Below are 15,859 nucleotides of genomic sequence, written 5' to 3'. Positions count from 1 at the left end.
AGTGTAAAGATCAAAGGACATTGTTGACAATCATGTCCAGACTTCTCTTGTCCATTTGTTTCATTCATCGTCATCATCCAGATATTTTTGACTCCGGACGTCACCTTACACCTTGCCTAATGGACATGCATCAGAATAAAAGGGCCCAAAGCTTCTAAAAAGGGTATTCTAGACGAATTTTCACTCGATGGGTAATTAGTGTCACAAATGCATATATAGGGGTAAAATGTGGAATTCACTCTAAAAAGAGTGTAAGATCATGTTTCATTTTTCTTCCCATCACTCTTTCCTCCAATCTTCGCCGTATGAAATCAATCAACTTGATCTATTTACCTTCTGAACAAATTTCACTTTAATTTACTTACTAAACTTCTCAACAAAATATAAGATAAATCACGAACATGATTTGATAATATTTATCTATACAATCACATTAACATTATGGTAAGATAAATTACAAGCTAACATAATGCATGGGTGATAGTACATCTGTTGGCTGGGCAGAGGGGGTAGCTGCCAGCCCATCCGAGTTCGAGTCTCAAATCAAACGCGTTGAAATCTTTATAAGAACAAATATTTAAATATTTAGAAAGCGGAGCGAGTACAAATCTAATACAATTTTATCGGGAGCGAGCGAGTATTATATACCCTGGCCTCTGGCCTTGTTGGACGCGTCGTATCCTTGTAGTTCGTGATTGCGACGTGTTGAGTTGTTGACCCTGTCGGCCATGGCGGATCACAGAGAATCCCCTGATACTCGTAGCAGCATCCCGGATGACCTGATCCCCGAGATCATCTCCCGCCTGCCTGCCCGAGCGGTCCTTCGTTCCCGCGCCATCTGCAAGCTGTGGCGCAGCATCATCTACGACGACCGGTTTCCCCACGCCCACCGCCGACATCAGCCGCACATGCCCCTGCTGCGCCTCTACCGCGACGACAGCCTAGCATCCCCGGAACTGAACCCGCCGTACTTGCGCGTCCGCATCGAAGGCATCGACCTCCGCGCTCGCGCGTCCCAGCCGGTGCTCCGTTTCGCCGTCGCTCAAGAGCACAAGCACGCCGTCGAGTCCGAGGAGAAGCGGCCGCGACGGGACCGCAATTTCCGGCACATCGATCCGGCGACGCTGTGGCACCCCAGCGCGTTCGACGTCCAAGGTGTCGAGTAAATAGGCAATTTCTATTAAATTAATCCATGAGTAAATCCCTAGCATGACATTGACTAAGCTGATGACGTACTGACTCTGATCTAAACATGCACATACTAAGCAAACAGTAGAAAATCTACACATACTGCTAGTACTGCTAATATGAAAATAATCAGGAGCGGGATAAACGAGTTATACCCTCCAGTAGACCACGCAGAGGCCGCGGCTTTGGTGACAGCAGCGGCGTCCTTGGCGGCCTTCTTGTCGGCTTCAGCTTTCTCGGCGGCGGCACGGTCGGCGTCGGTGGACATGGTGATGATGAAGACGACGCGGACGTAGAGGAAGTAGACGATCGGAAGCGAGCAGTCGCGTAATCGCTGCCCAAAAATCTATTCGTCCCTCACTCCGTACAGGAACCAGAAGGGCGTGGTTTCGGAGACCTGCTCTCCCGTCGACCGTGTACGCGGCGGACGGGATGGAGTCACCGGCGGCAGCAGCAGCAAAGGAACGACGGTGGGTGTGCGCGTGAGCAGATGTGATCTGTTCGTGGCAGCTAGGGTTAGGAGACACCGCATACTTATAGGCGCAGCCGTGTGGAGAGACGTGGGCTCGACCCACGTCCGAGTCCGTGACAGCCCACGATCCGACGTCTCAGATCGTGGCCCAGCTGTCAGAAAACTCTCCGTTAGTGACTGGCAAAAATAAGCGCGTAGGTGTGAGTTCGGCTCGGCTCAATCCCGCAACCCGCGGCGCGTCGTGACGAGGCGTGGCGTGGCGAGGCGGGCGGCGGAGGAGGAGTGCGCGAGGGCCTCTTCTCTTCTCAAGCTCCAATAGCATGTAGAAGAGAAACCCCTATAAACCACTCCAACTCTCCTTCCACTTCCGGGGTGGGACTAAACTTCCCACCACACCTAGTGCCATATAACCCACGTGGCCCTTAGAGATTTTTCAGAAATTGCAATATGGGCCTAGAGTCCATCTCAAATTTCAGCAATCCCTCACCAGATCTCGAGGGCCCATTGTGTCCTCTGTTTCAATTGCTGTTTCGATATACCAGTGTTTCAGTGAAGACCTGTTAAGGTTGAACTTCACCTAGAACAAGTGGCTACACTCCTTCACAACTGAACAATGAACTATGCCTTGAATTGTTAGTTTGGCGTAAAGAAGTTTCACTACATGTCTTACTAGTACTAGGCTGCCGAAGGTTGATCCCTCGGGTGGAGCATATAAGTCATAGACTGTGACCAGCAGTCGGGCTCATATAGGTGTGTTCCTCCAAAGATCGCTCTGTAGGATAGCATCTTGCTTTTATAAGCTTTGGAACACATTGAGACCGTAGTCACCCTACCATACAGTATCCAGAGTATTGCATTTCCAACGGAGTGGGTTAGTATAGTTACTCTCCTCAGTTCATCACTGGCTTGTTTTCCCATGTCCTAATTCACGGGATCTCCGATCACATAGGTTGGGTTACCACCATGGCAACTCATGTGGGTCTCATACCCATCTCCCTCGATGCATTATCTATCACAACACGTGATAGCCCTTTTGTAAAGGGATCTGCCAGATTCTTAGCCGTATGGACATAGTCCAACGCTATCACTCCGGAGTTTCTTAATTTTCTGACAGCTTTTAATCTCATTCTTATGTGTTTGGAAGACTTCATGTTGTCCTTTGAACTCTTCACCTTGGTGATGACAGTCTGATTGTCACAGTTCATAAGGATAGCCGGAACTGGTTTATCAACCAATGGCAAGTCCATCAAAAGATCTCGAAGCCATCTCGCTTCAACACCATATGTGTCTAATGCCGTTAATTCTGCTTCCATTGTCGATCTCGTTAAGATCGTTTGCTTGCAAGACTTCCAGGAAACAGCGCCACCTCCAAGAGTAAACATATACCCAGTTGTGGCCTTCATCTCATCAGCATCAGAGATCCAATTCGCATCACTATACCCTTCAAGTACCGACGGGTATCCGGTATAGTGAAGTCCATAGTCCATAGTACCTTTCAGATAGCGCATAACTCTCTCAACAGCATGCCAATGTACATCACCCGGTTTGGAAACAAACCGGCTCAGTTTGCTTACAGCAAACGCGATGTCAGGCCTCGTTGCGCTCGCTAGGTACATCAGTGAACCAATGATTTGAGAGTATCTCAATTGATCTTTAGCCATGCCTTTGGACTTTCGAATCAATACACTAGGATCATATGGTGTTTGAGATGGTGTGCGGTCCGAATATCCAAAACGACTCAACACCTTCTCAACATAATGGGATTGCAGAAGTGTGATCCCACCCTCATTATCTCTCAGTAGCTTGATGTTCAAGATAACATCAGCCACACCAAGGTCTTTCATCTCAAAGTTCTGAGATAGAAACGATTTGACCTCCTCAATGACTTTGAGGTTTGTTCCGAATATCAGTATGTCATCAACATACAAGCACAGTATAACTCCTTCGCCCCCACCATGGCGATAGTATACACATTTGTCAGCCTCATTAACAACGAAACCAACAGATGTCAGAGTTGTATTAAACTTATCATGCCATTGCTTAGGTGCTTGTTTCAGGCCATATAAAGATTTTATCAACCTACACACCTTTCTTTCCTGACCATCTATCACAAAGCCATCAGGCTGTTGCATGTACATTTCCTCCTTTAGCTCTCCATTTAGAAAAGCCGTCTTAACATCCATATGATGGACGAGAAGACCATGTGAGGCTGCCAACGAGAGTAATACTCGAATGGTGGTCAGTCTAGCCACAGGTGAATAAGTATCAAAGAAATCTTCCTCTTCTTGCTAGTCATAGCCCTTGGCCACAAGCCTAGCCTTGTACTTTTCAATCGTACCATCGGGCCTAAGCTTCTTTTTGAACACCCACTTACATCCCAGTGGTTTGCAACCATAGGGACGGTCAGTGATCTCCCATGTCCCGTTAGCCATGATGGAATCCATCTCGCTACGGACCGCATCCTTCCAGTAGTCAGCTTCTGGAGAGGCATACGCTTCTGAAATAGAAGTGGGAGTATCATCCACGAGGTACACGAAGAAATCATCACCAAAGGTCTTTGCAGTCCTTTGTCTCTTGCCCCTACCAAGGGTTTCCTCGTCATCCTCCTCAGGATTTTCATCATGTGTTTGTTCATAATATTCCATAGGGATGGCAGGTTCAGGAGTCTCCTCAGATTCCTGTCTAGAAGTGCTTTGCATATCTCTCATAGGAAAAATATCCTCAAAGAATGTAGCATCCTTAGACTCCATAATTGTACCGATCTTCTGGTCAGGTACCTCAGATTTCACTACTAGAAATCTATAGCCAACGCTGTTCTTAGCGTAGCCCAAATTAATGCAGTCCACAGTCTTATGTCCAAGCTTACGCTTTTTGGGGATCAGCACGTTGACTTTCGCCAAACAGCCCCAAGTGCGCAAGTACGAGAGTGTCGTCTTTCTCTTTGCCCATTTCTCATAGGGAGTGATCTCACTATCCTTTGTTGGAACTTTATTCAGGACATGCCATGCCGTCAATATAGCCTCCCCCCATCATGCCTTGGATAAACCCGATGTATCTAACATGGCGTTAACCAAATCAGTTAGAGTACGGTTTTTCCGCTCGGCAACCCCGTTTGACTGGGGTGAATAGGGAGGCGTCCTCTCATGAATAATGCCGTGTTCCGCACAGAAGGAATCAAACTCACTCGAGAAGTACTCTCCACCACGATCTGACCTGACTCGTTTATTTTTCTTTTCAAATTGATTTTCAACTTCTGCCTTATAGATTTTAAAGTAGTGTAGAGCCTCATCTTTAGTATTTAACAGATACACATAGCAATATCTAGTGGAATCATCTATCAATGTCATGAAGTATCTCTTTCCACCTTTAGTCAACACACCATTCATCTCGCAAAGATCAGAATGTATGAGTTCTAATGGTGCCAGGTGTCTCTCCTCCGCGGCCTTATGAGGCTTGCGAGGTTGCTTAGCTTTGTAACGCCCCCGATTTGACCGTACAGTAATCATACACGCAAACGTGTACGATCAAGATCAGGGACTCACGGGAGGATATCACAACACAACTCTACAAATAAAATAAGTCATACAAGCATCATATTACAAGCCAGGGGCCTCGAGGGCTCGAATACAAGAGCTCGATCATAGACGAGTCAGCGGAAGCAACAATATCTGAGTACAGACATAAGTTAAACAAGTTTGCCTTAAGAAGGCTAGCACAAACTGGGATACAGATCGAAAGAGGCGCAGGCCTCCTGCCTGGGATCCTCCTAACTACTCCTGGTCGTCGTCAGCGGGCACCACGTAGTAGTAGGCACCTCCGGTGTAGTAGGAGTCGTCGTCGACGGTGGCGTCTGGCTCCTGGGCTCCAACATCTGGTTGCGACAACCAGGAAGAAAGGAAAGGGGGAAAAAGGGGGAGAAAGCAACCGTGAGTACTCATCCAAAGTACTCGCAAGCAAGGAGCTACACTACATATGTATGCATTGGTATCAACTGGAATAAGGCTATTATTTGTGGGCTGGACTGCAGAAAGCCGGAATAAGAGGGGGATAGCTAGTCCTTTCGAAGACTACGCTTCTGGCAGCCTCCGTCTTGCAGCATGTAGAAGAGAGTAGACTGAAGTCCTCCAAGCAGCATCGTATAGCATAAACCTAACCGATGATCCTCCCCTCGTCGCCCTGTGAGAGAGCGACCACCGGTTGTATCTGGCACTTGGAAGGGTGTGTTTTATTAAGTATCCGGTTCTAGTTGTCATAAGGTCAAGGTACAACTCCAAGTCGTCCTGTTACCGAAGATCACGGCTATTCGAATAGATTAACTTCCCTGCAGGGGTGCACCACATACCCCAACACGCTCGATCCCATTTGGCCGGACACACTTTCCTGGGTCATGCCCGGCCTCGGAAGATCAACACGTCGCAGCCCCACCTAGGCACAACAGAGAGGTCAGCACGCCGGTCTAAACCTAAGCGCACAGGGGTCTGGGCCCATCGCCCTTAGCACACCTGCACGTTGCGTACGCGGCCGGAAGCAGAACTAGCCCCCTTAATACAAGAGCAGGCTTACATTCCAATCCGGCGCGCGCCACTCAGTCGCTGACGTCACGAAGGCTTTGGCTGATACCACGACGCCGGGATACCCATAACTACTCCCGCGTAGATGGTTAGTGCGTATAGACCAAATGGCCAGACTCAGATCAAATACCCAGAACTCGTTAAGCGTGTTAAGTATCCGCGAACGCCGACCAGGGCCAGGCCCACCTCTCTCCTAGGTGGTCTGAACCTGCCCTGTCGCTCCGCCTCAAAGATCCACTCGCGGGTGCGCCTCAAGCCGACCCGTCTTTAGTCACCACATGTATCATGTATAAAGTATATAGTATATACCCGTGATCAACTCCCGAGTGATCACGGCCCGATAGTATAGCATGGCAGACGGACAAGGATGTAGGGCCACTGATGATAATCTAGCATCCTATACTAAGCATTAGGATTGCAGGTAAGGTAACAACAGTAGTAGCAAGGACAGGCTATGCATCAGTATAGGATTAACGGGAAGCAGTAACATGCTACACTACTCTAATGCAAGCAGTATAGAGAAGAGTAGGTGATATCTGGTGATCAAAGGGGGGGGGGCTTGCCTGGTTGCTCTGGCAAGAGAGAGGGGTCGTCAACACCGTAGTCGTACGGGGTAGCAGCGGCGTCGGTCTCGGTGTCTAGAGAGAGAAGAGGGGGAAGAAACGATAAATATAATGCAAGCATATGCATAGTGATGCATGACATGACAAGTTACGGCGTTAGAGGTGCCCTAACGCGGTAGTAGGTGATACCGGTGAAGGGGGATAACATCCGGGAAAGTATCCCCGGTGTTTCGCGTTTTTGGACCGGTGAACCGGAGGGGAAAAGTTGCGAGTTTGATAGGTTAGGGATGCGTGGCGGACGAACGGGCTGCGTATCCGAATTCGTCTCGTCGTTCTGAGCAACTTTCATGTACAAAGTTTTCCCATCTGAGCTACGGTTTATTTTATATTAATTTTTAAAGATTTAATCATTTTTAGAATTTATTTAATTATTTAACTCTAACATTATCCAGAATAGTATATGCTGATGTCATCATGACGTCAGCAGTCAACAGAGGTGTTGACTGGTCAAACTGACGTGTGGGTCCAGTGGGACCCACCTGTCATGCACTGTTTTAATTAACTAACTATTAATTAGGTTAATTAGCGATTAGGTTAATCTAATTATAAATAATTAACTTAATTAATTTCTTAATTAAATAATTATTATTATTATTATTATTATTTATTTTTAATCTTCTTTTTTTTCGTTCTGGGGGCGTGGGCCCCGTTTGGCAGTGGCCCGAATGGCCTAACGGGCGCTGGGCGCCGGGCGGTACGGGCGACGAGCGCCAGCCCGATAGGGCGCCGCGGGGCAACGGGCGAAGGGGCGGGCGCGTGGCCTGGCGTCGGTGGCCGTGGCCACAGCCGGAGCGCGGGGAGATTGTGGCACAGGGGCAACCACGACTCGCGGGGCGCGCGTGGCGCGGCGCGCCGTCGGGCGCCGGCCGTAGCAGCAACGGCAAGGCGGAGGGAGGGTTGCGCGGGCGAGCGGAGCCAGGGCAGCACGGCAGGCGCGGGGCGGAGGCCGGCGCGGGCGCAGCCTGGTCGTGCACGGAGCAGGGCACCGGACGCAGCAACGGGAGGACGCGAACGGCGACTACGGCGAAAGGATTGAGAGGGGGATCGTCGGTGGGGTCCCTCACCCGCGTTGCAGGGGAGGCCCGATGCAGGGCGAACGCGACGGCGGGGAGCGGTGGAGTCGAGGAGGCGTTCCGGCGGGGTCCGACAACGGCGCGTGGCGAGGCAGCGCCGGCGTCGAGCACGTCGGGTGGCGGGGAGGAGATGAGGAGGCGGGCGGCGAAGCGGCGTTCCAGGCGGCGTAGGGCGACGGGGATCGACGGCGGCGTCGGGCGCGCCGCCCAGATCCAGAACGGGGAAGGAGGAGGAGAGGCGTGTGAGGGGGTGTCGGGCACGAGCGCTTCGCCTCTGGGCGTGCGGCGGCGCGAGGGATGGCGAGGGGAGTGAGGGGGTCGAGTGGGAGGAGTGGGGAGCCAGTTAGGGTTAGGTCTCAGGGGGGGTGGGGATAAGGTGCGGCCGGCTGGGCCGGCCCGTTCGGACGGCGAAGGCCAGCTGGGCCACTTGGCCCAGCGGGGGGGGTTCTGTTTTTTTTTTGTTTGACCTTTTCTTTTTTTCTATTTTTTTTTTCTGTTTTCTTTTAGCTCCTAATTATTTTAGTTTCTTTAAAATGCCAGGTTAGCACCTAACTTAGTATCATCAAAATAGGCCACTGCCAAACCTAGTTTGGACCCAAAATAAATTAGTATAATGTATTTTTATTTTTCAAAAGCAATTAAATTATTAGTTTAGCCACTGTTTTTAATTAGTTTAGGGCACTTAGACACTTTGTAAAAGGTTTGTTCCACCACAAAATCTAGTTAGGGATCATTTGCCACATGATGAACATTTTAGTTTTGATGTTTGAAAACTTTTATTGTTTGCTTGATTTTGACCTTGAATTTGAATCGGTTTTGGCCTAACGGTAGATTATCAATAGTAACCGGGGTGACGTGGCATGATTATCGTTGGATTACTGTAGCTTGATTACCCGGGCGTTACAAGCTTGCACACATGGAAGGCACTTAGAACCTTTGGCTAAAGTGAAATTCGGGATTAAATCCAACTTGGCTAGCCGCGTCATAACACCAAAACTAATGTGACAAAGACGTGAATGCCAAACTTCAGATTCATTAACATTCGAATGAATATGGTTCACGACTTTATTACAAAAAACTGCGAGGGAAAGGCGGAACATCCCTCCGCTCTCATAACCTTTTCCAACAAAGAGTCCATATTTTGTAACAACTAATTTATTAGACTCGAAAACCAACTTAAACCCTTCTCTACATAGAAGGGAGCCACTAACGAGGTTCTTCTTGATGGCGGGGACATGATGCACGTTCTTCAGCTGCACGATCCTTCCCGAAGTAAACTTCAGATCGACCGTGCCAACACCATGAACAGAAGCACTCGCGCCATTCCCCATCAATACGGACCCGTGACCTGTGACCTGGTAAGAAGTGAACAATGAAATGTCAGCACACACATGAACACCTGCACCTGTGTCCACCCACCAATCGCTGGGTTGAAACAGTGAAAAAACATTAAATAAATTACCGTACCCAGATGCACCATTCTCATTGTTGCCCACAATCATGTTGACAGACTTGGAGTCCTGTCCTGACTTCTTGTACTTGTTTGGGCACTTGTTGGCCCAATGTTCAACCGAACCACAAGTAAAGCAGCCCTCGTCCTTCTTGTTCTTCTTGAAGGTCTTCTTATCCTTTTTCTTAAAGTCGGTATTGTGTTGGACACCATTCTTTCCCTTGGGCTTGTGGGAGTTGAAGTTCTTCTGGTTCACCATGTTGGCAACAGAAGTCCCTTCGGCCCCTTTTCCGTGCGAGTCTTTTGCCCTCGAATTCTGCTCAACACTCAGATGGCCAATGACATCCTCCATAGAGAATTCACGCCTCTGATGTTTCAGAGTGGTGGCAAAGTTCCTCCAGAAATTAGGGAGCTTAGCGATTATGCAGTCCGTGACAAACTTGCCCGGTAACTCGCACTTGAGAAGCTCAAGTTCCTTAACAATGCATATTATCTCATGAGCCTACTCCAATACAGGACGGTTTTCAACCATCTTGTAATCGTGGAACTGCTCTATAATATACATCTCGCTCCCTGCATCGGCGGCCCCGAATTTAGATTCGAGCGCCTCCCACAAGTCCTTGGCGACAGGCACATGTAAATATGCGTCGATCAGTTTATCTCCGATCACGCTAAGAACTGCTCCGAGAAACACAACGGTAGCCTCCTTGAACGCCTTCTCCTGTTCAGGAGCAATCGTTCCCGTGGAGACACCGGTGACCCAGAACACATTCATAGCCGTGAGCCATAACGTGGTCTTAGTCTGCCAACGCTTGAAGTATGTATCGGTAAATTTATCCGGTTTCAGTGCAGCGGCAAAGCCACTTGCCGAGAAATTCCTACACATAATAGGTTTTTGGATTGTTGAGTAAATAGGCAATTTCTCGAGTAAATTAATCCATGAGTAAATCACTAGCATGGCATTGACTAAGTTGATGACGTACTGACTCTAATCTAAACATGCACGTACTAAGCAAACAGTAGACAAATCTACACATACTGCTAGTACTGCTAATATGAAAATAATCAGGAGCGGGATAAACGAGTTATACCCTCCAGTAGGCCACGCAGAGGCCGCGGCTTTGGTGGCAGCAGCGGCGTCCTCGGCGGCCTTCTTGTCGGCTTCAGCTTTCTCGGCGGCGGCACGGTCGGCGTCGGTGGACATGGTGATGATGAAGGCGACGCGGACGTAGAGGAAGTAGACGATCGGAAGCGAGCAGTCGCGTAAACGCTGCCTAAAAACCTATTCGCCCCTCACCCCGTACAGGAACCAGAAGGGCGTGGTTTCGGAGACCTGCTCTCCCGTCGACCGTGTACGCGGCGGACGGGATGGAGTCACCGGCGGCAGCAGCAGCAAAGGAACGACGGTGGGCGTGCGCGTGAGCAGATGTGATCTGTTCGTGGCGGCTAGGGATAGGAGACACCGCATACTTATAGGCGCAGCCGCGTGGAGAGACGTGGGCTCGACCCACGTCCGAGTCCGCGTAGGTGTGAGCTCGGCTCGGCTCAATCCCGCAACCCGCGGCGCGTCGTGGCGAGGCGAGGCGGGCGGCGGAGGAGGAGTGCGCGAGGACCTCTTCTCTTCTCAAGCTCCAATAGCATGTAGAAGAGAAACCCTTATAAACCACTTCAACTCTCCTTCCATTTCCGGAATGGGACTAAACTTCCCACCACACCTAGTGCCATATAACCCACATGGCCCTTAGAGATTTTTCAGAAATTGCAATATGGGAGCCCATCTCAGATTTCAGCACAAGGCTCTGCGACGGCGTCCTCCTCATCTCCCACGGATGGAGCATATATGCATACATTCCTGCCACGCGCTTCTGGGCCGACCTCCCCGAAAACGGCAGCATCGTCGCTTCTACGTGCATCGCCCTTCCGGCAACTTCCATATCCTGTTGTCCCACCGGCTCTGTCGTGCCGAGCCATGGGTCTTCACCATGGGCCACAAGGTGGTCCAGAGGCGCATTGCCTCCCCCGACTTTCTGTCCGATCAGAATACGATCCGCCCCGCCTGCGAGTCGCCGCCGGCCCTCGTCTCCGGCAACCTGCACTGGCTGCCGCAGAGCTTCCAGAGCGACAGACAACTGCTGGTGTTCGACACCGTCTCGGAGACGTTCCGGTGGATGAGCCCACCCGACGTAGATGCGGACGGACGGGCGCTGCTGGAGCTCGAGGGCATGCTTACCATGACCGTCATGCGCGGGGAGAGGACGGTGCAGCTCTGGGTCATGCCGAACTACGAGCAACCTGCCTGGTTCTGCAAGCTCCAGTTCTCACTCTCGGTGGATCACATCGACCGCTTCTCCGGCGTGGCAGTCGTGTCGCTGGAGGGAGACGTGCTGGTCCATGGCGAGCGCTGCGTGTTGCAGTGCGATTCCAAGGGGAGAGTGCAGAAACATCACAAGCTTGATTGCCACCGGACCGTCGCCATGCCACACTTGTTTAAAGAAAACCTTGTTCGACATGGCTGCCTTGATTGTCCACAGCCCAAGGCAGGGTGGCGTGGTCGTGAGAGACCACCTTTTTTCCGCGATACGCGGGATGGATGCTACTACCGTACATGAAAGTGGATGGTGAAGTAATCCCTCAAAAAATGTAAATGATGGAGTAATCCCCACAATAAACTGTTAGGTTTAGATGTGTCCAATTATATTTTAGGTTTAGATGTGCTTTAGCAAAACTGTTAGGTTTATGTCCTCATATATTTCTCCATATGGATCTGATGAATTTGTGGTAGATATTTCTGTCGCTGTTGTTGGTGTGGTTCATTGTGACTTTGGAGTCCTTCTTTAGCGTTTTGATGAGGATCTTGTAGTTTGACAACATCTATCTCTGGAGGATCATCCCCAACCTAAGTATATTCAAGGATTATGACTTTTCATCCTTTTGGATGGGCGACTCAAGAGGATTTCTAAAATATATGAAGGTAGTGAAGTATGTGCAGGTGTATGAGTGGCATTTTCGCTGTTTCGATTTGGCTGTAGTTCACTTTACTAGGGCCAGTTCTTTTGGCGGACTAAAAAAAAGCTATCTAATCTCTAGCTTTTCACATAAACCGTTTTTCTTATTCACTGAGGCTTCTAAACTAGTGATGGTGTAACTAATTTAAAAGTCTCAAGAAATTTATGTTTAAGCTGGGAAGAGACAGCTTATTTTTTAAGCCACCCAAAAGGACTGACCCTAAAGCCTTGGCCGTATTTCGTATTCCAAAGATTGATATCATGGAGAAGATGTTTCTAAAAAATTTCTTTGTACTCTCTCTAGCGACAAATAATATGGATCGGAGGGAGTAGTTCTTTGTTACAAGAGTTACTCTGTGATTTCTCAGATCTACTCTAATCTAAAGCATTGTACTTGTAATTTTTGTCGAGTTTGAATACAGTTATAGGTCATTCTAGAAACACATCTCCCTACTTTGAAAGGAAAGGACACATTCCCTCTAAGCCATGACTTGAAGATAGTAACATGTTGCTTTTCAAGCCTATAAGCTACAATGTCCAATTCATGTTTATCCATTTGCTTCCATTTTTGCAAGGATGGTTCTTCCCCTCTGAAAAGTCTGTCATTTCAGATAATCCAAATCCATGATGCCAGAATATAATTTCCATGAAGGACGGCAGGTTTAACTTTGTCTTGATATCATGAAAAGAAAAAATAATTCACATACTACCACATCAGCTCTGGATCGACAAAAAACAGCACTACGAGAACTATTCTCACAACATCAGAAGGTTCATGAGTTACTAGGAATGACATTAAAGAAGTGGTAAACTTCATCTTCATCAAACACTCCAACCTCAGTTGAGCAGATCTCACAACAAACAGGGTGATAAACTGGCCCCTTGTTTGCAACTTCTGGTGTAGCAGAATCAACAGCCGTTACTTTCCGATTCTTCCTTTTTCCTTTCCCCTCCCGTAGAATCTGATCAGTCTTGACCTTGCAGTTGCACACAAACATTGCACGGTACTGGTTTACATACTTTTCGTGCCTGAACATCAGAAAAAACCATCCACAATTTTAGTATTGGTGTTCGTATAAAATACCAATTTAAGCATTGTAAAATCTATTGTCAGCAATACCAATATAAAGGTGAACAATCAGAAAGACAGATAACTGAGAATATTTAAAGCATTCAGGGTTCTGAAGTGAAAGCTTCGATTGAATCCTCAAGGAGCTGTGAAGTACAGTGACAACTTTATCTGGTGTACATGTTTCTTTTCTGCGTGGATATAGTTTAACTGTACAAGGCTTGGGAAACAGATGATTACATGATGGGTGGCAAGAGGACTTGGTCTAAGAACATAACCATGCTGGACTCGGTACAACACAGCACATATCTGAGCCGGGAGGCCAACACGTATATATCACGGTTAGTTGCGTTATCTTGTGCAAAGCAAGCTATTTCTGAGCATTGTGCAAAGCAAAACAACATCGTAATGTTTATAGAGATAATCATATCACAGACTTCACAACATACAACAATTAATCAGATATATTCATGTTTCAGACTTCACAACATACACCAAACAAATTGTACTTGTGGGATTCTCATTCTTGTTCAAACAAACCAGATTAAGAGTTCAGTAGAAACAAAATTTACTTTTTCAAATTCATAACGAGGAAACAAACAGGCACAGTTAAGAATGATGCATTTATGTAACATTTCATCATAGAATAAGCTTATGAAGATAGATTGCACATGCTAATCTAAAACAGTGGTTTCTGCTTCCAGGAGAATACCTCTCACATAAGCAAAGCCAAATTAAGAAATTAAACGTTTAGGAACAATTGAGATGTACACAGTTATCCTAGACAAATAAACCATGCAGAGATTCTATTATTTCTTACAGCCACTTGATCAGTATGACGCAGAGATGTGGAAGCTCTGAAAAATACTTACTCACATATATTCCTAACGGTATTAACAATATGCCAACTTCCCTAAACATGATTATAGAATCAGTACCACTTAAATTTCTCCATGAATTTATCAAACTAATGCAATTATCCTATACATGTTTACAGAGGCAGTCACAGCACAATCCCAATAGTACTTGTGTAACAGATATAAGTTGTTCCGTCTTCACCTTTAAAGAATTTTTTTTTTTGCAATCTTCGCCATTAGGAAAAAACATTGCTGCAAAGCCTTATAGTTTTTTTTTTGAAGCATAATAAAAGTACAAAAAAATAAAAATGTAAAGGCATTATAGTCCAAAGAGCCCCCTAGTCTCTGAGACGAGACCCTATGTGAGGCATCAAGTGGATTACCTCTGGGAATCCAGGCACAAGGTAGTGAAACACGCGGGGCAGCTGAGCACGGCGTCAGAAGTCCGTCCTTTCCTCTGCTTGTGCGCCCAGCGCTCATCAACATCGTCTACGGCGGGGTCGTAGAACTCGGGCTCCACGGAGTAGTCTATCTCGTCGTCGCTGGACACTGCACCAAATTAAAAAATTTTTTTGGCGAATCAGTACAATTACTTAAGAGCACTTATTAGAACATGATTCATGAGCATGTGCTGCACCTTGCCAGATTGCAGGAGCCTAGTTCTTTGGAGCGAGAACAAGGTTTACATGTGGGGTTGCCGGATTGGGGATTTACGGCGGAGAAACGGGGGGGGGGGGGGGGGGGGGGGGGGGGGGGGTTAAGCAAGTTACCTAGGTCGCGGGGATCTGCTGGATCTCCGGCCTCCGCCTCCATCGGCTGCTTCTCCGCTTCCTTGGAGACCTCGGGCTCCATGAATCCTTTGTACTCCTCGGCGCAGTCTCCCTTTACTTCTTTCCAGCCCTCTCGCTCTTTCCTCTTCTCCTTCTCTTCTCTGACGATGGGAGAGGGTGCGGCCTGCGGGCACGAAACATAGGCGGCAAATCCTATATGCCGCCTTAGACGCGCCGCCTGAAGCATTTGCGCTGGTGGGCAGGCCCGGTAACGTGTTCCTTTTTTCATTTGCTGTCTTTTTTCCTGTTTTTCTTTTATTCCCTTTTTCCACATTTATTGATCTTTTTTAAAAAAATTAATTAATTTATAAATAAATTTACATATGTTGTAACATGCCTGAACAACTCTATTCGTTTAAAACAATATGTGCATTTTTTCCCACATGCACAAACTTTTTCTTCAAAACATATGAACATTCATAGTCAAAGTACATGCAGTTTTTTCGTATAAATGTTTTTGTATTATCAAAGAGACCTGCAAAATCAGAAATAAAATATGTAAAAGTATCGTGTGGAAAGTGTCTCTCCCTTTCTATTGGTTGTGTGATATTCCCTGGTGATTTGTCTTTACCCTTACTCCTAGTTTTTCTTAAAATTAGTTTTGATGACATTTTAAAATGAAAATAGTTTTTTGGATTTTTTGGAATAATGTAATAGTTAATGTGTCATGCTAGTGGCTAGGCCATTATGGGGTTCCATAGTTACCGCTTAAGGCGACATT

General features: G+C 47.5%; 1 protein-coding gene and 1 pseudogene across 1 annotated transcript; one reads left to right on the top strand and one right to left on the bottom strand.

Annotated features, from left to right (window-relative positions):
* Nucleotides 1-495: 495 nt before the first annotated feature.
* On the top strand, nucleotides 496-11,986 carry LOC125516801 (F-box protein At3g07870-like; annotated as a pseudogene).
* Nucleotides 11,987-13,007: 1,021 nt separating this feature from the next.
* On the bottom strand, nucleotides 13,008-15,367 carry LOC125517642 (E2F-associated phosphoprotein). Its single transcript, XM_048682848.2, has 3 exons — nucleotides 15,079-15,367; nucleotides 14,692-14,857; nucleotides 13,008-13,411 (listed from the first exon to the last, which is right to left on the bottom strand). Exons 1-3 carry the CDS (start codon nucleotides 15,365-15,367, stop codon nucleotides 13,156-13,158), a joined length of 711 nt encoding a protein of 236 aa, XP_048538805.2. The 3' UTR covers nucleotides 13,008-13,155.
* Nucleotides 15,368-15,859: the final 492 nt, after the last annotated feature.

This window comes from Triticum urartu, chromosome 6A (assembly GCF_056163025.1).
Source record: "Triticum urartu cultivar PI428250 chromosome 6A, HENAU_Tu73, whole genome shotgun sequence".
NCBI classification, from domain to species: domain Eukaryota; kingdom Viridiplantae; phylum Streptophyta; class Magnoliopsida; order Poales; family Poaceae; genus Triticum; species Triticum urartu.
Note: the sequence above shows the minus strand (reverse complement) of the source record. Positions and strands in the feature narration are given on the sequence as shown.

Coding starts and splice junctions, on each gene's coding strand:
- LOC125517642 (XM_048682848.2), bottom strand. CDS start 15,367: ATGAAAAAAGGAACACGTTACCGGGCCTGCCCACCAGCGCAAATGCTT. Junction 14,858..15,078: donor AGCAGATCCCCGCGACCTAG/GTAACTTGCTTA, acceptor AATTTGGTGCAG/TGTCCAGCGACGACGAGATA. Junction 13,412..14,691: donor TTGTGCCTGGATTCCCAGAG/GTAATCCACTTG, acceptor TCTGATGTTCAG/GCACGAAAAGTATGTAAACC.